Below are 25440 nucleotides of genomic sequence, written 5' to 3' on the forward strand. Positions count from 1 at the left end.
TCAAACTCACTCTCAGAATGAAGAGTCAACAACATAGTCCAAATATTTTGTTTCAACATGCACATCTATTGCTGTCCCAAAATCTATGATGAAGACTGTCTCTCACCTACCAGAATCCGAAAATAGTGCTTCAGATCTAGCCAAAAGCTCTTAAGGGCTGTACATCTCTGCATCCTTGAAAGCACCCTTCTCTTTCTTCCTTAGAATGTTCCAGTTAAATACAAATACATGAATATTCTGTCTCGTGAACACAGACATCTAAAAAGGTTATTAATTTCTTGCCATTGTAACTACATAATAGCTCTGAAACTTTATCTTGTAACATCCATTTACTATCATCTTGTTGAAGACACTAATATCTCTACTAAGCTTAAGAAAGCAAAATCAGGAAGCTATTTGGATCTTCCGCCCTTTGTCCCATTACACAAACTGACATCATGATTGCTTACCTGCTTGAAAACAATTTCATCCTGCTTCAATTTCTTTTTGCTGCTTTTTCTGATCCTCTGGTTTGTCTGAATCCATTTTGTGACCTGGAGTTCAAAATCATGGTGCTTTTTTAGGTAGAAGATGCAACCTGATTGTAGTTACTCAGCATTCAATAGCTATAAAGAGACTCAAGACAACTTTTTTCATTGCTTCACTGGAAAGGAAAAAGCACTTTCCCTCTCCAGAGCGACGTGGTCTGAGGTAATCTGGTTATTACCTGTACATGATTAAAGTGTGAGGTGATGTTCTTCATCTTAGAGCTTCTGGTTTAACGGGCTTTTGCACGAAGAACATTTTGATGTCAGACCAGGTTGCCAAAATGGGAAGTTATGATTGCAATGTGAAAAACTCCGGGGGAAAAACTCTGTGCTTTATCCCTTACACCTTCTATTTCAAGTACAAGATTTATTTCCAGCCACCCATTCGAACATTGTTCCAGACTACCAACGCCAAATTTGGACGACATGGTTATTATTTAATAAAGTAGTAACATTTGGTGGGTTTTTTATCCCCATACTAATATTTTCATTCTTAACACGAAAGCAATTATTTTTTAAAGCAAAAGCGTGGCAGGGTGGGGATGGTGTGTAGGGTAGAAAACTCCAGGAGCAGATCTGCAAGGGGAAGAAGCGGGTGGAACGTAACAGCGGCGAAAGGTTTCCTGCTCACCTCGCTGCTCACTTGCTGGACGAGCTGACACTCCTTCCACGTCTCTCCCTCCTCCAGCAGGGGCTGCACGGAGGAGAAAGCGCACGGTGAGGCGGGGTGGCCGCGGAGGATCCGCGCCGCGCTCCGCTGCCCGCGGCCCCGGGCACAGCCGGCTCCGACCGCCGCCGGCCCCGCCGCTCCCCGCCTCCTCCCGGCCCGTCCCACGCCGCAGTCCCCGCTAGGAAATGAAACACCTCCTCAGGGTCCGCGACCCCCGCAGCCCCGCGGAGAGGAGGAGCCTGCCTTCAAGACGTCAGGGCCGGCCGGCTCCGGGGCGGCCCGGCCGGGGCAGCGCGCCTGAGGCAGCCCCAGCGGGGCCCGCTCGGCTCCGCCTGGCTCGGCTCGGCTCGGCTCGGCTCGGCCAGGCCACACTCGGCCCGCCCCGCCCCGCCCCGCAGGTGCGGAGCCCTCTCCGGCCCTCTCCGGCCCGGTCCGGCTGCCAACCCACGCTCCCTCCAGCCATTCACAACCTCCACATCCACGCTCGTCACGGTTTTCAGCCTGGTTATTAGCGGTACGCTCTCTCTCTTCGAGACCCTTCCTATGGAAGCGCTTCCCCATGAACGCTCCTATAAACACGCTCTGTCACACATCTCACGGACAGAGGAATGGGGACAGTTCAAGAAAGCATCATCGCCATTAACTGCTTCAACCTTGGCCTTGGTACCTGCTCTCGCCTCCCGAAGCCAACTACTAAACTACCTTGGAGGGTCTGAAATGCGCATTAAAAGCAAGAGCCAAAGCAGCTTTGTAGGTATACTTTAGCCCTTCATCAAGACTTCGGCTAAAGGCTTTATTTATACAGCAAGATGCCGTGAGGAGGTAATTAAATTTAGGCATAGGACTTCAGGTATTCTTGCACCCTCAGAGGAGGCTATTCAAACTCCAGCATGTAGGGAGATACTTATGTCAACCATGCAAAATCCAAATATTAATTCCTAAGAGAGGATTTTATTAAGAGCTTTTGTGTTTATATTTAAAAAACAAGAGGCAGTAAAGGATAGAGCACATCATACTCGTTACAGTTAAAATGATATTACTAAGGTATTGTCGGTATTTTAAAAATTATTCATACTCTTCTGAAAATTATTTATACGCTTATTCTATATATTGCTGTAATCTCTGAAAGCTTCAAAAGAAAATCTGTGCTCTAGCAAAAAAGCATGTGTATAAGCAAACTCTCAGTATATAGAATTAGATGTACTTTGTAAAAGATTGAAGTAAATAAAGGTAGATCCAGTAAGTGTGTATTAAATCTTGAGAGTATCCCTCTATCACTTGAAAAAAAAAATCTAGCCTTTTTATTTTACTGCCACATCCCTCTTTCAAGATCAAAAGCTTTAGATCAAAGCCAAGATCAAACTCAATGCTTTAAATAGAAGCAACTTCACTATGAAGCATTAAACAAAGAAGAACTTTTTAACAGAGATATCACAATAGAAAATCTTACTGTCATTTTTTATTTCACACTTGCAACAGGTCTGCTTGAAACAAGTATAAAAATCGTTTTTATTTTGTAGAGCCACAACAGATCTTTTTTACTAAATGGTAATTCTGAAAGTGCCTACAAATTGACTCTTGAACTGAGTGTATTTAAATGAAGAAAGAACATAGTTCAAAGGCAATGAACAAAAAATTATTTAATGGCAAACACAAATTAATGCAACTGTTTAAACAGTATTTCCTTGCATCAGTTAACAGATTAGACTGCATTCCCACAGAAGTAGTTATAGGAAACACTGGACCATAGAAACAATGAAACATACTTTAAGTCGTTTAAAGAATTGCACTTCCTTTCCAGTCAAATGTTTAAAGAAACTAGGGGGAGAAAAAGTTACGAGAGACATTGATTTTCAGACCTGCAGATCCTGAGGCTGATTTGGGATGAAAATCCACAAACCTGCTATGTGTTCAAACTCAGAGAAGGCTCCTATTTTCTTGTTAGTAGTTGCATAGCAGTGAAGGAAATTCAAGAGGAATTGTTACTGCCTTTTTATGGTAATGTACCTTGTGGAGCCAACATCTGGGCTTCCCTGGTGCTGATTGCTGTGCACATCCTAACTTGAACATTCACCTACAAGATGATAACACTGCAGTGTAAGGTGAGAGCCAATTTACCCATGCAGATAGCCTGCAGAAAACAAAAAGCAGTGGCAGAAATAGAGTGGGCCTGACAAGCGGCGGTCACAGCACGCTGTCAGTGTCTCTTATCAGTCAACTCTTATCTCTGTTTATTGATGTGCCAGTAAGATATAGCTCATAACCAGAGCAGGAACTTTTGCTGGGAGTGGGAGAGAGCAGGGAAGAGAGAGAGGAGGAAGAGGAAAAGAAAAGGAGAGATGTGAAAGAAGAGGGACCAAGGCAAAGAAGAGGAGGTGAGAAAAGATGTTTTAAGAACATTTTGTCTCCTACTCTAGCCCTTCATACTTAAAAAGCTTACTTACACGAGATAAAAGGGTGATGTCACACCCAATTTAAAATGGGAATGACTGCACTACCCTCCATCATCAGTCCTATTTAATGTCCACATGACACTGGCTATCATACTTGAATCCCTTCACAATAGAAATGTAGAGATTACTCTGTCCTGCATGTCCTTCTTGTGAAGACTGTCTCTGAAAGACTAATGGATCTGTCCTATACAATAGATATGACGGGGAACAAGCAATTATACATGTCAAAACATGCCAGGATCCCTAATTCTTGCACAAGCAGGATTAAATAGAATTGAATTTTGAGAATCTGGGGGAGGAGGTAACACTTTCTATGAACTGGGTGAATGCAGACCAAATATCCTGGACTTAGGCAATGATTTACACCAGCTCTTACTCAAGTCAGACCAGATACCAAGCATCATGGAGAATCATACATGTCCTAGAAAACAAGAGAATATTTTTGCAGCAAACACCTCTTGCATTTTACATTGAAACAGACTAGTTTTAAATTGTTCTGGCTGTGATGGCTACTAATGGTGTTTCATACTCAGTGAAAACTGTAAAATTGTAATAATGAACTTTTCCTTTACATAGCTTGCCTGTAACTTTAACTCCTCCATGCTACTCTTATGCAAAAACAACCAGTATTGATAAACAAAGAAAGTAGTTTTACCTAAGGTGAACATTGAATCTATACCATTTTGTTGGCTTTCCAACAATCCTCAGATACTGGAAGGTAAAAAGAAAAAATGGAAAATTCAGGAATAAAAATCTTTATTGTAAATGAATTTCAGAAGAGCTCCTGCAAAGTAGAGGAAATTGACAACTAATGCAGTCAAGTCATTTTCCAACCTCTCATTTCTAGAATCTCAATTACTGAATTTTACATCACACATACAATCTCAACATTTGTATATTCAGATCTACATGGACACCCACAACTACACAGAGATGTCATTTTCTCCTACAACCTATAGCTAACTTCACCAGTACACAAATTGCAGTTTTGTACCTTTCTACACATTCCTATTGAACAGCAACAAAATACAGATTCCCCCCACCAGTTTCATTCTACCATACTAGAATGAGACAGACTACTTTCTCAGGCTAATGTCATCATCACTGTGACATCAGAAAAAGATAATTTAAAGGGGGAAAAAAAAGATCATTTATAGGGGAAAAAAGTACAGTAGTTTAAATTAGAAAATTTGATTACTTGTAAACTAAGAATACAATGTGCCCTCAGAATAACCTGATATCTCTTTCAGCAGGAAAAATGTGGCTTCTAATCTTTTGTAAAAAGGTTCAGAAAATGAAAATACAGAAAAGTATTTTATCCAGTAGCTCACTAGACGATTAAGTATTGCTTGAAACATTTGACTGAGAAACAATTGCAAGGATTTTAAAATGCTACTGCTACCAGGACTTTGCAGAAAGGAAGCAGTGGGCTACATCTGGAAATGACAAGATGGCTGGTGCATCCACCTTGCAAGAAACAGAATATAAACACCACATAAAATTACTGAGAAAAATATCCAGCCCAGAATGTGCTCCTGTTAGAACTGGAAGTCCTCCAACTGATTTTGTGCAGTCTTCCTGCATACAGTTTTATCCACCAAAATAAAAAATCAAGTTTTTCTGACATTATCCATTTTTTAGGCAAGATGCTAATTTATATTGATATCATAAATCTAAATGTCGTAATTCCTCTGAGAGTTGCTGTGCTGGTATAAACACACTCTTCTCAAATCTGCATGCTGTCTCTGGTATTTTTCAATGTAACATCCCTCCAGAGAAATTCTGTTCAAGTCAAACTTGCTCCTCCTGAAACTATCTCTACGTCCAAGAGACAAAAACCTGTTGAAACAATAACTTTGAGGATGTACTTTCAGTACACTGCAACATTATTTCACATATTGTTGCAGGAATATTTTTTTCAAAGTGGTTATGCAAATACTTCCTTCATATACATTGGCAACTCTGCTTTGTGAAGAAAGTTCCTGGGTACAGATGAATAAACGTAACCACCTATTTAGCTGCATGATCAGATTCATAATCTGATAGAGCAAATACCTCTGACCACATCGCCATGGGATCTCTAAATAATAAGCTTATTACTTGTTACTAAATAATCTTATATAACATGTAAGATAAATAATTCATGTATCATATTAAGATTATATTATCTAGAATATGATAATCTTTGCAGGGTGCGCTAAAATGCTCTTGTTTTTTTTACATTCCTGTCCTGATTTCACCAGGCACTCTCACTCCTATGCAGGTGTCTCAAGCAAGTTAGAGAGGCAACTTCCCCATGCCTCCCTAATATGGGAACAGAATCTCTGCTATTGGCAACAAGCATCTCCCAACTCGAGAGAGAGTACACCCCATGAGGTAACCTGTCGCTTTACCTGAATTACCTCAGAGAGGGCATGAGGAATTGGGATGGAAAGCCCATTTCTGCACTAACAGCATGGGTACGTAAGCTGAAAGGAAGAACAGGTAGCACAGGAAGTTCTTCAGGGATAAATGCCACTCCAGTTTCCAATGGGCCCGTCGTCCCTCAAACAGATAAAGGGCTGGTGTTACTTCTGGTCCTCTTGAAGGGACCTCAGTTTACATTTCCAAGAAGTGAGCAATGAGAGCCATGACCAGAACTAGAGGAGCCCTGGGTCAGATCTGCTGGACTGTATGGGTCCCATGCCCTGGTACATCAGACATGCAAGGGTACAAAGCTTTAGTTGACACCAGAGCACAGAGTACCCTGATGCCATCAAGATATGTAGGGGTAGCATCCCTCTCTATTTCTGGGCTGACAAGGGAATCCCAACAGCTGACTGCACTGGAAGCTGGAGTGAGCCTGGCTGGGAATGAATGACAAAACAGCCCACTGTGACTGGCCCAGCAGCCACATGGGTCCTTGGCATAGATTACCTTAGGAGAGGGTATTTCAAGGACCCAAAAGGTCATTGTTAGGCTTTTGGGATAGCTGCTATGGAGACAGAGGAAATTAGACAGCTGAATACCTTGCCTGGTCTCTCAGAGGACCCTTCTGCTGTGGGGCTGCTGAGAATTGAAGAACAGGTACTGATCACTACCACATCACTACATGGTCAGCAAAACTGCACCAGCTGGGACTCTCTGGTCCCCACCCATGAGATGATTTTGAGTTGGAGACCCAGGGAGTGGTCAGCAAACCTTGTTCACCTTTAGCAGCCCCATAAGGCCAGTGTGTAAGCCCAATGAAGAATGGAAATTCACAGTGGACCATCATCACCTGAATGAAGCCATGCCACCTCTGAGCACTGCTGTGCTGAAAGTGCTGGAACCTCCGTATGGACTGGAGTCCAAGGCAGAAAACTGGTGCCACAATTGACAGCTCTAATGTGCTTTTCTCCATTCTTTTAGCAGAGGTTTAGTCAGACCACAGTTTGCTTTCAACTGGAGGGGTGTGCACTTGGAATCTACCACCCCAGGGATGGAAACACAGCCCCACTACTTGCCATGGATTGATCCAGACTGCACTGGAGAAGGGTGAGGCTCCAGAACACTTGCAGTACACTGATGGTGTCACAGTATGGGGCAACACAGCAGAGGAAATTTTTGAGAAAGGGGCGAAGATAATCCAAATCCTCTCGAAGATTAGTTTTGCCGTAAAGCAAAGTAAGGTCAAGAGATCTGCCCAGGAAATTCAGTATTTAGGACTAAAATCGCAAGATAGACATCATTAGAGTCCAATGGACATGGTTAGCAAAATAGCAGCTATATCTCTGTCCTGAGTAACCCAAAATGTTACTGTATTCCATACGTCTCTGTGCCAAAAAATCATTCCTGTCTATAAGACCGTGTGGCTGGCAAAGAGAATGACAGGGCAAGGGCTGGGGTTGTCCCAGAACCTTTTGAAGTCAAGGCACTCAGACAGAGTCTCCCTCTTGCCTCTCTCTGGCTGCTTAGCTTGCCTCTTGGCTTTTTCTTGCCTCTACTTGCAACAGCAGCAACTCAAGCGGCTTCATTTCACAATCAAAACCTGATCCAGGGTGAATTTTGCAACACTTGCCTGCAGGCCCAGAGGAGCAGAGCAGCCCTGCTCCGTGCAGCTGCCCCAGCCCACCAGCAGTGTCTGGCTGTGATGAGTGAGAAGCACCCAGCCAACTGTACTGCTGTCTGCTGCCAACAGCAAGGCCTAGGCCCCCCACCAGTTCTACCACCCAGCTGAGTCCCAGCTGCCAGAACTTGCCAGCTGCATTTGCCAATGGAGCTGCTGCTTGCCCCCCAAGGTGGGGAGGGAGGCCACCATCTGCCCTCTGTTTCCCTACAGCAGTCGCCCATGCCTGGTGCTGTTTTGGGGAAGGGGATATCCACAATTTTGGGTTTCTCTTTGTTGCTGAGCAGTCTGTGAGATTTCACCAACTTTGTAACTATCCAACTAGTGACTATTACTGTTATTTTTTAACCATTGCTATTTCAGTTTTTTAGTAAACTATTATATTTTCACTTGTAACAACTATTCATATTTGTTTCTCCTTATTGGTAGAAAGGGTTTGATTAAAACTAATCACTAACTAATCACTAATTAATCACTAACTGTCCTGAAGACAAAAATTTCAGACCATCATCAGAGGAGGAGGAAAAGGTGACGTGCTGAGGAGCTCCCACGATATAGCCAGCTACCTGAAAATGAAAAGCGATACACTTTCTTCACTGACAGTTCCTGCCATACTGTAGGGATACATCGAAAATGGAAAGCAGCTGTATGGAGCCCAATGCAGAGAGTCACAGAAGCAATTGAGTGACCAGGTGGATCAAGTCATGCAGAGCTGACAAGTGCCCAGCTGCTTTAGATATTGCTGAATTAGAGAAGTGGCCAGTGCTCTGCCTCTGCACTGACTTGTGGATGGTGTCAAATGCTCTTTGGGGGTAGCTGGAAGGATGGAAAAAGACCAATTGGGAGTGCAGAGACAAACCCACCTGAGCTGCTGAACTGTGGCAAGGTGTCACTGCCTGGGTAGAGAAGTTGGCTGTAAAAGTTCATCATGAGAGGCACACGTGCCCAAGAGTTGGGCTGCTGAAGAACATCACACCAATGGGTGGGTGGATTGAGCTGCCAAGATTAAAATGTCTCAGGAGGAGCTGGACTGGCAGCATAAGGGTGAATTATTTCTGGCTTGGTGGGCCCACGATGTCTCATCAGGGAAGAGATGCAGCACCCAGATGGGCTTGTGATTGAGGGGTGGGCTTACCCATGGGCTTTATATCCCAGATTGTCCATAACTGTGAAACATGCTGGGATCAAGCAGGCCAAGAAAAGCCTCTGTGCTATGGTGGACGATGGTCAAAGCAGAAATAAGGGGAGGCCTGGCAGATGAGTTACCTCACACTCCTGCAGCCATGCCAAGGCAAGTGCTACGTGCTCTTGTGAATGACCGCTGGATGGCTGGAGAAGTATCCTGTGCCTCACACACTGCCTGGAACACCATCCTGGGCCTTAGAAAGCAAGTCCTGTGGTGACCTGGCACCCCTGAGAGAACTGAGTCAGACAAGGGGACTCATTTCCAAAACAACCTCCTGGACAGCCAGCCCAAGGAACACAGTACCAAGTGGCTGCATGATTCCCTGTCACTCACCAGCCTCTGGGAATATTGAACTGTTAAAATGCACTGTTAAAAACCACATTGAAAGCAATGGGTGGTGGGACCTTCACCCATTGGGCTACACGTTTAGCTAAGGCTGCCTGGTTTAGTTAACACCCCAGGCTCTACCAACAGAGCTGTCCCTGCCCAATCAAAACCTTTGTGTACTGTAGAAGGGGATGAAGTCCCCATCATTCATACAAGAAAAGTTTTAGGGAATACAGTTTGGATTAGTCCTGCCTCAAGCAAAGGCAAACCCATCCTTGGGATTATTTTTGCTCAAGGACCGGAGTGCACTTGGTGGGTAATGCAGAGGGACCAGGAAACGTGATGTGCACTTCAAGGGGATTTGATTTTGGGGTGAGGAGAGTGTTTAATATTGAATTGTGTAATATTGGTTGCTGAATGACACTGCCAGTGTATGCCAGAACTACCATGAACAACAAGTATGGACTGCTCCAGCATGAGCTCGTGATACAGGCTGCAACCCCAGTAGGACACGAGCTCTCCTGCCCTGGAAGACATCTAGGATGGATAGCACCCACAGTTATGGACTAAATTAACTCAATAGACAACTTGGAGGGATGGCCCTTGACTACAGAAATGTTACCTGTGCTTGTGTATATGTATGTAGTTGGAAGGTGTAGGATCTGGGTGTGATATAAATGGTAAGGAGTAACGAGTGGATATTGTCCTAGTCTTTCTCCAGACATTCTCATTTCAGCATTTAAACTCCTCTTTGATCTTAGAAGGGAGTAGAGAGAATAGATAAAGCATTCCTTCTTTATGGAGATGGAATAAGTTTTAGAAAAATCACCTATTTTTCATGATTAAAGAGAAAGTGATCAATATCTCTGCCTTCAGTCTGACTCTAAAGCATGGCTAAGTCAAAAAGAGATGCAGAAAGTACTGTAAACTGGGAAATATCTCAGTATTGCTCCTACTGACTTGTGTGGAAGACAATGAACCGATAGAGATGGAACGAAGACTGTTACACAAACTTGGTTACCATCTGCTCTCAAGAAGTATTTAGTAGCCCAGCATTTCTGCAGTGTCTGAAAAAAAGCGTAGGGCTCAAAAGCAAGAAATTCCATCCTCAAGTCTAGACAGCTAGAAATACAGAAACGCAGCAGCATTTGAACCCTCAGGATCTCTTTGAGTTTCTGACTGAATCACTACACCTGAATGCACAGGTGACAGTTTTTAGGTTGGCACACAGAGGGTTGCATTGATTTCACATACAGAATTGTGTTGCAATACATCTTCCCCACATATTCACTCCATCCAGTCACAAACAAGACTTTTTTTTTAAAGCCTAGGGAAAATTTCCAGAAAGTAAAACGTGTGTTCTTTTAAAAATAATAGACCACTCTGGAGGGTATATAGCAGCTTGTTCATGTCACATAAGATTTTTACCTTAGTTTCAGGCCCAATTCCTTATCTTTCTGAACTAAAAAGATCTCAGATATTGTTTCCTGGAGTAACATTTCACTTCTTGTTATTTCATAGCCTGGCTCCAATTCACTAAAATTACTTAAAAGGAACTTGAAGCTGGAGAGGTTTCAGGTATCTCAAAAGCTACTCTTTCCTAATTATACACTAAGACCAAAAATTTTTATGGCAATGTAGCATGAAAAATATTTTAAACCTTTATGGTTTGTTTCCATCGATTAAAGAAAACAATGAACAAGCTAAAAATTAATTGGTGCTAACTTCTGTGCTTTTCTTCGGATGTTTTTGCAAGCAATAATTAAAACCTGTGTTTACTGCTATGCAAGCCCAGCTGTGTCCTTATTAGGCAAGTCTAAGTTCAATATTCTGTGTAAAAGAGGGCCTGTCCTCCCTCTGTTTGCTATGTTTCCACCTCCTGTGTATGTAGGTGGGAGAGTGGGAGCTTGGGAATGTGAACTTGATCCAGCATTGATCAGTCAGGCAGCAAACTGTTATTTTTCTTTAGATACCAAACATAATTCCTTTCTAGAACGGATAAGCTCAGTCATTCTGCACATAACACAGCTTTTGTGTTCAGCAGTGCAGTTAATAGGAAAAGGGAATGAAAATGACTGCTTGAGATTTATTAAACTTAAGAGATACTCTAATGAACAAACACATGGAATCCAGTCCACTATTATTTCAGAAATTCAACATTTGCTTCAAATGCACTTCAACTTCTTGAACTTGTGCAGATTTACTACACTACTAGAAGTACCTTACCTCTGAGCTGCCTGACACTGGAAGGTAGTCTGAAGAAAAACAGGGCACTTGTGAAAATCTGGCTTGTAACTGGAGAGGCAAGCCAGTGTTTCAGTAGGTCATTAAACTAAAACCATCCTCCTCCTCCTTAATGTATACTCAGGGTTCCAGCTGAGAATCTCAAAAGCATTTTTTCCTTAATTATTCAATTAATGGAGACTCCCAAAACTCTGTTTAAAACTTCGCTTTTAAAAATTAGAACAACAGTGGCACTAAAATGTTATGGCCATTGCTTTCAAATCTAAACTTTAGAAATTACTACCTACATTCAGCCTGGACACCAAGTTACTTCGTGCTTCGTAAGCATTTCACCTGAGGCAGCATGTTACCCGGTTTTAGAATGTGATGACACAATACTGTGTAACAATACTATTCAAATATCTAATATCTTTGGTTTTGTCTAAATCAGCAATCATATGCAATGCAGAAGAAACCTACATCAAAACTTCTAAAATTACAACAAGACTAAACCATGCCTGAACCTGAAGAGCTCTCTAATAAATTTGGGTATTTACTGACCTTTAAGTATGTTTGTTTTTTTAATATAAGTGATTTTCTTGAACTTTTTGACCTATTCTAGAAACTAAAACACACCACTCTTGTGTCTCATTTAGCATATCTTAGGGGCAATTTATAGGAGTGGCTGAGTAAATTACAAGGCTGTTTTATGCCAATGACCTTCTTTAGATCAACACAGAGTTTATTTAAATAATAACTTACCTTAGAACTTAATATTGATAGCTTGTTACAAACAAAATACCAAATTATCTGTATACTGTGATCTATCTAGAAGAACTTTCAGGTGGACAGTCTTTACCTAAAGCATTTTTCAAAGAGTCAAGAACATAAAGACAAAGTCTCTCTTGATTTGTTTATCTTCATGATTCATATGACTTCTATGCATGCTGTAGTAACATACATATTGTTTGATTACATTTTTATATTTTCCTAAATCCCTTCTTCTAAGAAAATGGGATGCTATGTTGTCAGTACAACTAATAATTTCAGAAAAACCTCAGCACTTTTCATATTCAAAAACTTTCTTACTGTGCTTGTTATCATTACAGAGGACATTAGTAAAACACACACAAAAATCTCTATCTTCAGATAAAAAACCAACCAAGGAGTAAGCCTCAAACCTCAGTATTTAAACAGCAGCATTTTGTTCTTGGGACTAATATTTAATACCAGTTTTGAAACTAATGTAACATTCATTACTGAACTTTATTAAGTACTGAAGAAAATTATACCACTTTCCTGTTTTTTCTCCAAATCATTTATGTTTGAATGAGATTTTTGTTCTTAATAGATCATTCTCACTGCCAATACCTACTAATTTACTGTATCTCAACAAAAATGTGCATTTCACTTGTATTCTTGGTTCCAATGTTGCCATCTACCAATATGTAGTTATTATGTACATCCAGAAATATAATTGCAAGATAAGGCATAACTAACAATAACAAGAAATAGAAAGTTCTAATAATCCATAGCTTTAACTTACATTCTGATCCAATAAGAATTATTTTAATGCAAGAAAAATGTTTGGGTACCCTCTGTAAAACTGGGTGAACAAGTGCTGAAAATTCAAGAGTTTAGTAAGACCATTCTTTTAAAAAAAAAATCAGTGTGGCTGGTTTGTAAGTTATTGACCATAAGTGTTAACCTGTTAAGCATTTTCCTGTACAGCTATTCCTTCACCAGTACTTTTGTCTTAGTAAAAGGAAACAGGAAATCTATAAAGCTTATAACTGGGGCAAAAGCCAGGGCCCTTCTTAACAATATGTTGCTTTAGCAGAAATCATATTGAGTAACATCTGCTGTAACATCTTCATAAAATTTTTTAAAGCACAGAAGTATTCTACTTGCATTGATTCAGAACCCTTCAAAAATTACATTTCAGTTCATATTTTTAAAAAGTTTTGCTATGAGTTTCCATTTCTTCTTCAAATAGGACAATCATGGTACCAGAGAATGGTGTGGATTGAAACGGACCTCAAAGACTATAGGGTCCTACAGTCACCTGCACATTCCACTAGACCAGGTTGCTCAAATCCAAGAGTTAACTATTTACAAAGAAAACCAGAAATACTATTAATAAATTAATATTCAGCACCAAAACACTTCTTTTGACTATGTATTTCCATACATGTTGATAATTTACAAATAAGTCCATTAGTATATGGGAATAAAACTGCTTTATCACAGCCACAAAAACCAGTGTGGATAGGAGAAAAGAACTGGCAAAAAAAATAAAGGGTAAAAATTTTACTGCTGTAACTGCTGGAAGCTATACTCCAGTGTTCATTCAAGATTGAATTTCTATGGCATTCTATGCCATAGAAAACATGGCATAGTACTCTTGCAAGATACACTAAGAGTTGTACATACTCTGAAATAAATGTTGGCAATTCCAACCTTAATCAGGAAATACTGTTTAAGGTGGAACAGTGGATGAGAAACTTTAATAGGAAGATGAAATAACAAACGGGATTAGGAGAAGAATACAGTAATGCTATCACCTCTTTCAATGTTTTGTAATTGGGAGCTGATGTTTGGGGTGTTTATCCTAAAGCTGGAAGCTATTTGATCACATGACATAAGGAAAATCATACCTAAGCAACCTGATTGCTTCTGTGATGGGACAACTACCTGGATGGATGAGGGAAGAGCAGTGGATGTTGCCTACCTGGTCTTCAGCAAGGCTTTAGACACCATTGGCTATAACAACATCTCCAGCAAGCTCAGGAAGTACAGACTACATGAGTGGGCAGTGGGGTGGACTGAGAACTGGCTGAATGGCAAATCCCAAAGGGCTGTGCTTGTTGTCACAGAGTCTAACTGGGAGCCTGTCACTAGGGGTGTCCCCCAAGGGTCCAAACTGGGCCAGTGTGTTCAACTTGTTCAGCAGTGGCTCAGACAAGGGACAGAGGCCTCTTCAGCAGGTCACTGACAGCACAAAGCTGGGAGCAGTGGCCAATACCCCAGAGTGTTGTGCAACCCTTCAGAAGGGCCTTGACAGGGTGGAGAGATGGGCAGAGATAAACCATCTGGTAGTCAGTAAAGGCAGATTCAGGGTTTGCAAATTCAAGTGTTACTACACCCAGGGAGGAATAACCCCAGATGATTAACCTGCTGGAAAGAGGCTCTGTGGAGAAGGACCTGGGGTTACTGGTGGACAACAAGCTGGCCATGAGCCAGCAGCGTGCCCTGCTGGCCATGAAGGCCAGTGGTATACTGGGCTGCATTACTATGAACATTGCCAGAAGGTCAGGGAAGGTGATCCTGCCACTCTACTCAACCCAAGTGAGGGCACATCTGGAGTGCTGTGTCCAGTTCCGGGCCCCTGAGTGCAAGAGAGGCATGGAGGTCCTGGAGTGGGTCCAGAGGAAGGCTAAGAAGGTGGGTAGGGAACTGGAACATCTCACTTATGAGGAAAGACTGAGGGAGCTGGCATGTACAGCCTCGAGAAAAGATGACTGAGAGGGGACCTCCTCAATGCCTGTGAGTATCTGAAGGGAGGGTGCCAGGAGGATGGATCCAGGTCTCCTTGGCAGTGCCGAGCAATAGCAGAAGAGGCAATAGGCAGAAACTGATGCACAGGGAGTTCCACCTGAACATGAGAAATAAATTTACTGTGTGGGTGACCAAACACTGGAACAGGCTGCCCAGAAAGGTTGTGGAGTCTCCCTCATGGGAGATGAATATTCAAGAACTGCCTGAATGCAGCCCTGTGGAATGTGCTCTAGGATGACCCTGCTTGGATAGGGAGGTTGGACCAGATGATCCCCTGTGGTCCCTTTCAACCCGAGTCATTATGTGATACTGAGACTTGTATGTTACAGTGTTGGAAACTAAAAATCATGAAGGAGGAGGCCAGCCACTCTTCTTATTTTCTCTTCCCCCCCTTTTTTTTAATTGGAGAGTGAATGTGGAGAAGATGATTTTCATTACACAAGGTATCAGCTGAAATACAAAGGCAAGAAAGAATCAATATCAGAAATTTACCTGTAAATAATAGCATGTGCCACTTCAAAAGCAAAAGGAAAAGTCATTTAAACTGGAATGAGTTAAAAACATTTAGAAGTTAATGCAATGTAGAGACTACCTAATGTTTCTTGATCTACTTGTCTAACAGGGTACAACAGAGTTCAAAAAGGGGGAAAGACTTAAAGCTGATTTTAAAAAGGTTAATTACCTACGGTAGAATAGTAACTGGGCAATATAAGGCAAAGACAACTTTGTGCAGAGCTGAGAAAAATCTTCCTAAAGAGGCATATTGTTACAGCATTTTTGAGAGAAAGAGGGCATGAATTGTGAAAGTTGAGCTACTCCAGGCTAGGCCTCAGATTGAGGCCTGGTGGGGCCCTCAAAGCCTCTGACGCAGTTAGAAATTCAGGGTTGTGGCGCAGGTAGAAAATAGTCTTAAAGTACTGTGGGGACCACTGAGTTGTCTGGGTGTGAATTAGTATAGGTTTTATGGTGTAAAGTGTAGGCCGTTTTAAGGGAAAGGTAAACAATGTTAGCCTACCAATTAGAGTGTCTTTGTTTCTGTAAACTATGTGGAAGCTTATATAAACTACCACCTTATCTTGAATAAACGGAGAACGTTGCATTAATCATATTGATTGGATGTGCGTTTGTCTTGTCCAGCTTTCCGTTTTTCTGAGATTCCCTGGCTTTAAGTGGCGCCCGCACAGGGACTCAGGAGGCTCCGAAAAAGCTGCCAAATTACTTTTAGAGTAACGGGCAGTCGAGGTTGAGTCGCGCGACAGGAATTTAGGTCCAAATCGCCTCATGGTGACGGGACCGGGATCCCAAATTCACTTTTTGTGAACGGGGATCAGGTGGAACGGAGCCGAAGTCTCCAAACTCCGAATTGGGCCGTTTCCCAACGGGAGGAAAAAGACTCTTCGCATTGTTGTTTGTTTGCGAGAGTCCGTTGGAGCAGTGGGAAGACCTCGGTGTTCACAAGGTACCTGAACGGCGGGTGTGGACGTGGCCGGGGCCGGAGAGCTGGAGCGGGGTGCTGCCTTGCCGAAGAAAAGCGAGAGCGAAGCAACCCGCGGAGGTGAGGTAAGCCGCGTGCAGAAAGAGAGGGTGAAAGTTCACCATGGATGGAGATTTACAGGCTTCAGTGCGGCTGCTCTTTCATATTCTCTCAAAGAGAGCTGAAAAAGTTAAAGAAGCCGATTTAGAACAGTTGGTCCTTTGGGCGAGAAGCAAAGGCAAGCTGCAAAAACCTTCGCTGATTTTTAGTAAAGTCGAATCGCAAGAGCTGGGGCAGCTGCTTTGGCACGCAGTGATAGAGGGCGGAGATGGCAGAGAAGCGGTGCTGGCCCCTCGCCCCCCCGCAGCAGCGGCGGCGGCGGCGAGCAACCCGGCGCGGCATGTCAATTGTAGCAGAAACAAGCGATCACAAAGCAAGATACAAAGGCAAGAAAAAGTTACAGAAAGCCCTTCCTCGTCCCTTGCGGAACGGGTTGGCAGAACTAAAGCAGAGCGGGGCCAGGCAGAGCGGGGCCAGGCAGAGCGGGGCCGGCCAGCACCGAGCCTGAGGCGGCCCCGGGGCGGAGCGGACTTCGGCCGAGAGACAGAAGGCTCCTTGTTGCCGAGCAACAGCGCAAGGGTGGAGACGGGCATTCCCCGGGGCTCGGCCGCGCTGGAGTCGGAGCAGGCGGGGCGCGGCCGCATCAGGAGCGTCTCCTCGCCCGTCCCCACAGTGACGCAGCAAGGACGGGAGCGAGACGGCGCCGCCCCCCTCATCTCCCCGCAGCACCCAGCAATGGCGGCGGAGGCGCTGCACAGCTTGGTTGCCATGGTAACAACAACGCCGAGAGCAGCAGTGCCACCGATGGCGAGATTGCAACACTACAGCAAAAATGTCAACAGAATTTTTTTTTTCAACTCCTTGCAAGAGACAAAAGACGTAATGAAAAAGTATAGCAATACTGAGTGTTTTCCAAGAAACCAAGAGGGATGGACATTATGCAAATCAAAGTTATTTCAAATACAATGTGGATGAAAATTACTGTAAAACAAAAAAGGATAGAAATGTTAATAATTATTTAATTGCTAAAAATGTCTTTGAAAGCAAAGATTTGAGAAAAGTCAGTCAGATGGAATGTTGGCATTGAGTTCACAATTTCTGTTTTTGAGTTTTGTAGATAATAAGATAAATGATAATTGTCAAGTTTTTGTAGGTAATGATAAATAGTAATGATTGTTACTAATGTTATATGAATGCTTGACAAGATTGTTTTAAACTATTTTAAACATTTCTTGTTAATAGGTTGATCATATAATGTAAGTTGTCTGATTTTTGTGATAAGAATTATTATTAAGATGTTAAGGTATTGAGGTGTTGTTTTAATATTTACAGTCAGTTTTCATATGTTTTATGGGGTTTTTTTTAGGTGATTGATTGTGAGATGTATTTTTCAGGATCCTGTGTGCTTGATTTTTTAACTACTCATGTGTTTTCTTTATTCAATTTTTTATGCAGCTGCAGTTCATCTTTTAAAAATTTATAGTCCAAGTTCTAGTTCAAGATTTCAGACTTCAAATTCTCAGATTTTTGAAGAAAAGGTTTGTTGTATTTAGAGAATTTTTGTCTTGAAACAAATTTTAGACAGGTTCAATCATTTGATGTTTTGATAAATTGTTAATAATAAGGTTTTTCACTTATAACTGTTATTTTTAAGACTTCTGTTTTAAACATATCCTCCAATTAGAGTTTGAGCTCTGGCCAGGCTCTGGCTCTACGTGGATGGTGTGATTGATTCCAGGTGTTTTCTGCATCAAAAAAGTATTCAAGTCCTTTTGGCTTGACAATTTGACCATACAGGACAGCTGAGCCTCAAAGGAGGTTTTGGAGAGACATGATCCGGACATGTTTTATCCAAATCTCTGTTGTTTTAAGGTTTTTCAGCTGCTGCAGACTCTGGGATGACAATTTGATAGTGTAGCACTTGGTAACTGTGATTTTATATGTAATATTGATTGTGTATTATTTGATTGATTTTTATTTGTTGTTAGTTTCTTTCCTATATGCATTGTTTTGTTCTTAATGTTTTTCATGTTTATAACAAAGATGTTGATATTTCCATTTCTTCACGCAAGTTTTAGGGAACAGAATTGAGAGAGGACCCTCCAGTCCCTGTGGGAGTGTTGGGTTTGTTTGTGTTTTAACAGGTGCAGAATCTGGATGGATTTCAGTGAAGACTGTGGAACTTCTCAATTGCAAGAGGGCACTGATCTCTCCACAAGTGGATCAGAGGATGCACAGCAAAAGTGGATTGTGCAAAGATTTGTGTTTCACCCACAGAAGATCGTGGCCTTTGAGTTTTTTTTTATATAAGTGTGTTTTTAATGATGTTATAGAATTTTTTTTGCTAAGTTTTTAATAAGTTTTAGTAATGCCTGTGATTTTTCTGTTCATCTTGCCATTGTCTTTCAATGGCAAAAGAAAAAGAGGGAGGTCCCAACGGGGATCAACAGAAATTCTACTTGAGTGAGTGTTTTTACCCATCCAACCAAGAAGTCGTGTGATGGACAGGACAGATGCTCTTGCTGCATTGATACGAAAAGGCAGAAACAGAATTTTAAAAATAGATGAAACAGAAAAATAAGTTGAAATATCATAAGTGTGAAGTTAGATTTATCAGAAGTTAGTTTATTAGAAGTTATAGTTTATGTTTAGAATTAAGATTGTTTCTTTCATGTTAGACAGGGCATTCAAGAACCTGAGAAGAATGTGGTGGGCCTCAATGTTTTTATTTCGCACTTGTTTAATTTTTGGAGTCTCGTTGGGTCCCATGGCAGAGTTCAAGACTTGGACCTGAGCTCAAATAAGTTTAAATAGCACTCTGGGAGCGCAAGCTGTTGCATTTGTGCAAAACCTTAAATTTACTGATGATAGTTTTCAAGAATTTGGTCTTTTGGGTTCTGTCCCAGGAAATTACTGTTTGATATTTGGATCTTATGCTACCAAACCAACTCAAGAAAATGGAAAATTGACAGATGACAACACTTGATTGTCTCCCAGATCACCATTGTAATACAACTATTTAGAATATTGTAGCAATTTGACTCCAAGAGGTAGTGCAGGAAAAACTGCCCCCAGGAACCTTCCTCATTTGTGGGGACCGAGCCTGGTCAGCAGTCCCTCAAAATGCTAGGGGAGGCCCATGTTATATCGGTAGGTTGATGCTTTTTGCTCCCACCATACATCAGGTTCTCGAATTGCCTCAGAAGACTCAACGAGCCAAACGCAGTGTTCTCCAAATGGACACTTCATTTGATAACTGGCTCAATTCTTCAGGTTTTTCTGGCTGGGTCAAAGACAGTGTGTGCAAAAATTAGTTCATTGAGCCTTCACTCCAGCCTGAGTAGCTCAAAAGAAAAAGAGGGAATTGTTACAGCATTTTTGAGAGAAAGAGGGCATGAATTGTGAAAGTTGAGCTACTCCAGGCTAGGCCTCAGATTGAGGCCTGGTGGGGCCCTCAAAGCCTCTGACGCAGTTAGAAATTCAGGGTTGTGGCGCAGGTAGAAAATAGTCTTAAAGTACTGTGGGGACCACTGAGTTGTCTGGGTGTGAATTAGTATAGGTTTTATGGTGTAAAGTGTAGGCCGTTTTAAGGGAAAGGTAAACAATGTTAGCCTACCAATTAGAGTGTCTTTGTTTCTGTAAACTATGTGGAAGCTTATATAAACTACCACCTTATCTTGAATAAACGGAGAACGTTGCATTAATCATATTGATTGGATGTGCGTTTGTCTTGTCCAGCTTTCCGTTTTTCTGAGATTCCCTGGCTTTAGCATATAGCCTTTTAGCCTTAAATTCTAATTAAACACTGCACATACTGAAAGAAACAATAGAATTGTACTTAAGAAAGCAAATCATCATGACCAGTTATGAAGTGGACGACAGTGATTTCATAGGTATTTTCCAGTTAAACTATATTTCTAGTAAAGCTATTTGGTTCTTCTGATTCTACCCCTTGCCAGCTTAACTCATTGTCTAAAGTTAGTGGTATTAACTCACTACTATTTGCACAGGATGAAAAGTTCCTATAATCCCTCAGTGAGCACTGCTTAGACAGAAGCACATATTGAAGATTGCATGATTTGATATAAAGTATTTTCAACCATGCAATATGCTTCACCTTATTTAACACCACCATGACATGTCCCCTGGAAAAAATCCTGACAAAAGCTGGTATTTGAGAAGGGCTTTCTTTTAATCTTTTATATCCCTTCTTGTTTTGCATGTGAGAAAGCCCTGCTCAGCAAGCCTGAAACCAACCATTGTGCAGTGGCACTCTTCCATGTAAGAAAGAATTGGCTAGGTTATAATCACATTTTGTTTTTCATAATATTAATGCTTTAGAAAATAACAAATTGAAAATGTTAGGTGGTATGCAGAACTATTTTTTCTTCGCAGCAAGCCAAATTCTGATTATATTTATTCATATGACTTATTCTTATATACCTGAGCCTGGAAACTAGCCCAGTATTAAGAAAAGACCAGAAAACTTTTCCAAGAGTGAAACAGTAATTGAAACTGTCAAATATTAAAGTTTCAATAGTTTTAATCTGCAAGTATAAAGGACCATATGTGTATATATTATCTATAAATCTGCAGTTTCCTGGACAGAGTTGGTGAGAGACTTTGGAATGGCAAATATAACAAAGCACAAGTAAAGGAGTAGAGGATCTTCAGTTAGACAGATGACATGACTTATGACCATAAAGAATACAAGATTCCTGTACTGCAAGGAAGATAAAATTGCTTCAGCAGTCTGGGAAGTGTAAAATATTTACCCTTACGCGTTTTTCGCATACTTTTTTGTACCCTTACAGTGTCCTTAAGCTAGACACTGTTGTGAAGACAGTGAACTAAGGAGTGGGCTAAGAACTCTGGTTTAAGTGATCCTTTGGTTACTGAATTTTAAAGAGTACCAGTTGCATACAGGAGATAGATTTGAATGTAAACACAGAAGAGAATTCTTGAAATCACCTTGATAGCTACTGCTATAAATGAACCACTTGCAGTGAATTTTCTTTATACTCATTGAATGACATGAATTTCCTGTCCAAAATCCACCAAAACATGGAAATAAAAACACAGAAACACCACAGCAAGTATAAAATAAAAAGAAATCTTGTATGAGACAGATATAAAGGAATCATGTTGGGCCTTAAGTACAGCATGATGCACATTTCCCAATTCCATTACAAAGTATAGTCTCTCTAGTAAGGAGGTTTCCTCTACAAATGCAGTGAAGTCTTAGTATTTGTAATTTAAAAAGTAAGGTAATTTCTCATAGGCTGCAGTTTTAAGAGTATCATGCTATAAGACTCCAGAACCAGTATTACAAGGGTTATAAGCAGAAAGGTGTTGGATCCTGTGTGTGGGGTGCTGGATGCTGCTTCTATGCCTTTGGGACATCTTTGAAGCAGAGATCCAACAGCTGCTTTTCTTTTGCTCCAGTACTAAAAGAAGGTAGTCAGTCATAGTGGGTGCCTCATCCTGCTCACACTGACTGACTGGTTCTGTCATATGACTGTACCCAAAGGAGCTGACAGAGACCTTCCTATGAACACACCCTAGTCCACTCACCTAGTAAACTCTTATGAGAGAGACTAAACTCTGTGCCATTCCTGGACTGCTATTTATAATGCAGTTCATCTATATGTAAGTCTTGTTTTTATGTTTCTTTATATAGATTAATCAAATTAGCTAGGTTATTAGTTTGCTGAAATAATCTAAATACTTCTAAAGATCCTGTAAACTGCACAAGTAGATCTACAGTATTTACAGTTCTATAGTCAGTAATCATGTTCATACTTACACTATAGCTACTAACATTGAGATCTACTAAAAAACCTCTATAGTCTGGATTTCAGGAGTAAAGGCTCCTATAATTATTTAATAAAGGAAAACAAAGGAAATAAGGTTTCCTATTCACTGAATGACAACTCCAGTTTTTTCAGTAAAGTGGAAGTTGATTCCCATGAGACCCTGGCAAGTGATAAGACAACAAGTATAAATGATCTTTTCAAAGGACAAAGAGAGAGGACCCTGGGAACTACTGACTTGTTATCATCATCTCTGTGACTGGGAAGATCATGGGGGACAGGGAGTTGATTTGAGACACCCAGCAGGACCTCACCAAGGGCAAGCCGTGCCTGACCAACTCAATGGCCTTCTCTGGCTCCACCAGTGGACAAGGGAAAGGCTACAGATGTCATTTATCTGGACTTCTGAGAAGCCTTTGACACAACATCCTTCCCTCTAAATTGGAGAGGGAGGGAATTGATGGGTGGACTATTAGAAGGATAAGAAAGTGATTGGTCTATTGCATCTAGAGGGTAGTGGTCATTTGCTCAGAGTCCAAACAGATGACAGTCCAACCTGAGACAAGTGGGATGCCCCAGGGGTCTGTATTAGAACCTGACTTATTTAATATCTTCATTAATGACATAGACATATGGATCAAGCACACCCTCAGCAAATCTGTGGATGACACTCAGCTGAGTGGTGCTGTTGACACACCTGAAAGATGGGATGCCATCCAGAGGGACCTAGACAAGCTCAAGAACTGTGTCCATGTCAATCTGCTGAGGTTTAACAAGATCACGTACAAGGTTGGGGAAACCCCCAGTACCAGCACAGGCTGGGGATGAAGACATGGAGAGCAGCCCTGCCCACAGGAACTTGGAGGCACTGGTGGGTGGGAGGCTGGACATGACCCAGCCATGGGCACTCCCAGCCCAGAAAGCCAAACGTGTCCTGGGCTGCATCCAAAGCAGGGTGGGCAGCAGGGGAGGGAGGGGATTCTGCCCCTCTGCTCTGCTCTGGTGAGAGCCCACCTGGAACCCTGCATCAGCTCTGGGGTCCCAGCACAGGAAGGATAACAACCTTTTGGAGTGCTGATCCAGAGGAAGGTCTCCAAGATGATGAGAGGGATGGAGCACCTCTCCTGTGAAGAAAGGACAAGAGGTTGGGTGTGTTCAGCCTGGAAAAGAGAAAGGGTGACCTAACGGCAGCCTTCCAGTTCCTGAAGGGAGACTACAAGAAAAATGAAAAAAGACATTTTTTTAGAGTATGTAGCAACAGGACAGGGGGGAATGGACTCAAACTGACACAGCAGGTTTAGGTCATTGGCTCAGGAGAAGGAAATTCCTCATGAGGAGGAAATTCTTTACAGTGGCGAGGCACTGGAACAGTTTTGCCAGAAAATCTGTGTATGCTCCATCCCTGAAAGTGTTTGAGGCCAGGTTGGATGGGGCTCTGAGTGACCTGGTCTAGTGGAAGGTGTCCCTGTATATGCCAGGGGGCTTGGAACTAGATGAACTTTAATGTCCCTTTCAGCCCAAAACATTTACAATTTTATGATCAACAAAAATTGGGGAGTTGGGGGAGAGAGACAGAGAGGTCAGCATCAGCATGCTGATCCTCAGAAGTAGAATACTAAATTACATTTTTTATACAGAACAGCCAAATTACCAGGGAAACCTCTGTATTCTTAAAGAAAATTTAAAACAACGTACAAACCTGCTGGGTGTGGAAATACTTTTGAAACATGTTTTGTTTACACAAGAAGCATATACTTGCAGGGTATAACAGAACTACGCACTATTCATTCTGAACAACCTGTGATACTCCAGAAAACAGAATTTAGTTTGCATATTAGTCAAAACCCTTTCCAATTCTATACTCTGCTCCTATCTTTCTAATTTGTGGTTTTAAGTTCATTGGCAGACATTAATAAAACACATCCTCAAAAAGGTATGTGTAGATAAAATGCAAGAAAACTTACATTTCGGGAGCCAGCTCAGCCTCTTACAGCTGAGCTCTATGCAACATCAATCTCCCCCATATACCTGAATCAGCTGTTTGACAATGTGTGCCATTTTTTTACCAAAAACAAAAAATTGGTTGAACATGGAGTTACAATCAAGGTCCTCTTGTAGGAAATGACTGAGCATCAAGATGCACGATGATACTGTCTCTTCCTTTCCTTCCTTCTAATTAATGTTAATTTTATTTTCAATAACTTTCCAACAAAAACTAACTCTGCCTTGATTTTACAGCATATTCAAATAGTCTCAAAGCATTTTGATCTCAGAGTACATCTTTCCCAAAGATCTTCTACAGCATACAGGGATCAGTGGACCCACACATCTCTCAAACTGTCAAGGGAGGAGCTCAACCACAGTGTGTGGGTACAGATCAGGTTGTCTGAGCACTGCCAGAGCTCTCCAATTATTTTGTCAATTCTACCTGCAAACATGCTCACTCAGTCATGCTGCATAAGCATATGCACTTTTGCACATAGAAACTAGAACTTAACATTCTAAATTTCAAAAGGTTTTTGTTTTTTTTTTTTTTAATACTACTGCAATTGCAAACAAATTCAAGCAGAATAGAAGCTTGAATAGCTAGGCTAGGCAGAATAAATCACATGCTTAGGGGAAATCAGTTAGAAACTGAGTCCCGAGCATATGCTAAAAAATTACTTTGTATAAAATTGAGTATTACTAAGATTAATGTACAGATATAATTTGTTATCTCATCCCAGTTTTGGTCCAAAATGAATAATCAGAGACTTCACATAGCACAGACACAACTAAGCATTTTCAGTTCACAGAATTTAAAATATTAAAAAACCTTTTAGCATTAAAAGCAGAAAATAAAGCTCAGTCTCAATGATGGAACACCAATAATAAATGTTATCTATGCAGCAGGTTTATAAACAAGTCACAAAATTCACACAATTTGTGACACAAGTCACAAGTTATCAAAGTAAAAATAATTTACCATTTAATTACTGCTGTCAGTAATGCTTTCATATTTCAACAGTTGTGAACAATGCTCCTTACATTTAGTAGACTTCATGATTATACTGAAAAGTATA

The 25440-nt window shown here is 41.5% G+C and overlaps 1 protein-coding gene across 12 annotated transcripts in view; it reads right to left on the minus strand.

The window, feature by feature from the left end:
- Window positions 1–25440, minus strand: part of AOPEP (aminopeptidase O (putative)) — a 187888-nt gene that overhangs the window by 74893 nt on the left and 87555 nt on the right. For 4 of the 12 annotated variants that reach the window (XR_012053079.1, XM_072922494.1, XM_072922495.1 and 1 more), the window contains 2 exons: window positions 1159–1221; window positions 450–533 (listed from right to left, as the gene is read on the minus strand). The exons of 2 other annotated variants lie outside the window; for them this stretch is intronic. Coding sequence is in view for 8 of the 10 variants with exons in the window: in XM_072922494.1 (XP_072778595.1) it covers window positions 450–533; window positions 1159–1221 (147 nt within the window). In the remaining 2 variants the exon portion in view is untranslated. Of the gene's footprint in view, window positions 1–449; window positions 534–1158; window positions 1222–2817; window positions 16687–23441; window positions 23503–25440 lie in introns of those variants that run through there. 6 more of the 12 variants (XM_072922498.1, XM_072922499.1, XR_012053080.1 and 3 more) reach the window with 4 other exon arrangements.

This window comes from Taeniopygia guttata, chromosome Z (genome assembly GCF_048771995.1).
Source record: "Taeniopygia guttata chromosome Z, bTaeGut7.mat, whole genome shotgun sequence".
Taxonomy (NCBI): Eukaryota; Metazoa; Chordata; class Aves; order Passeriformes; family Estrildidae; genus Taeniopygia; species Taeniopygia guttata.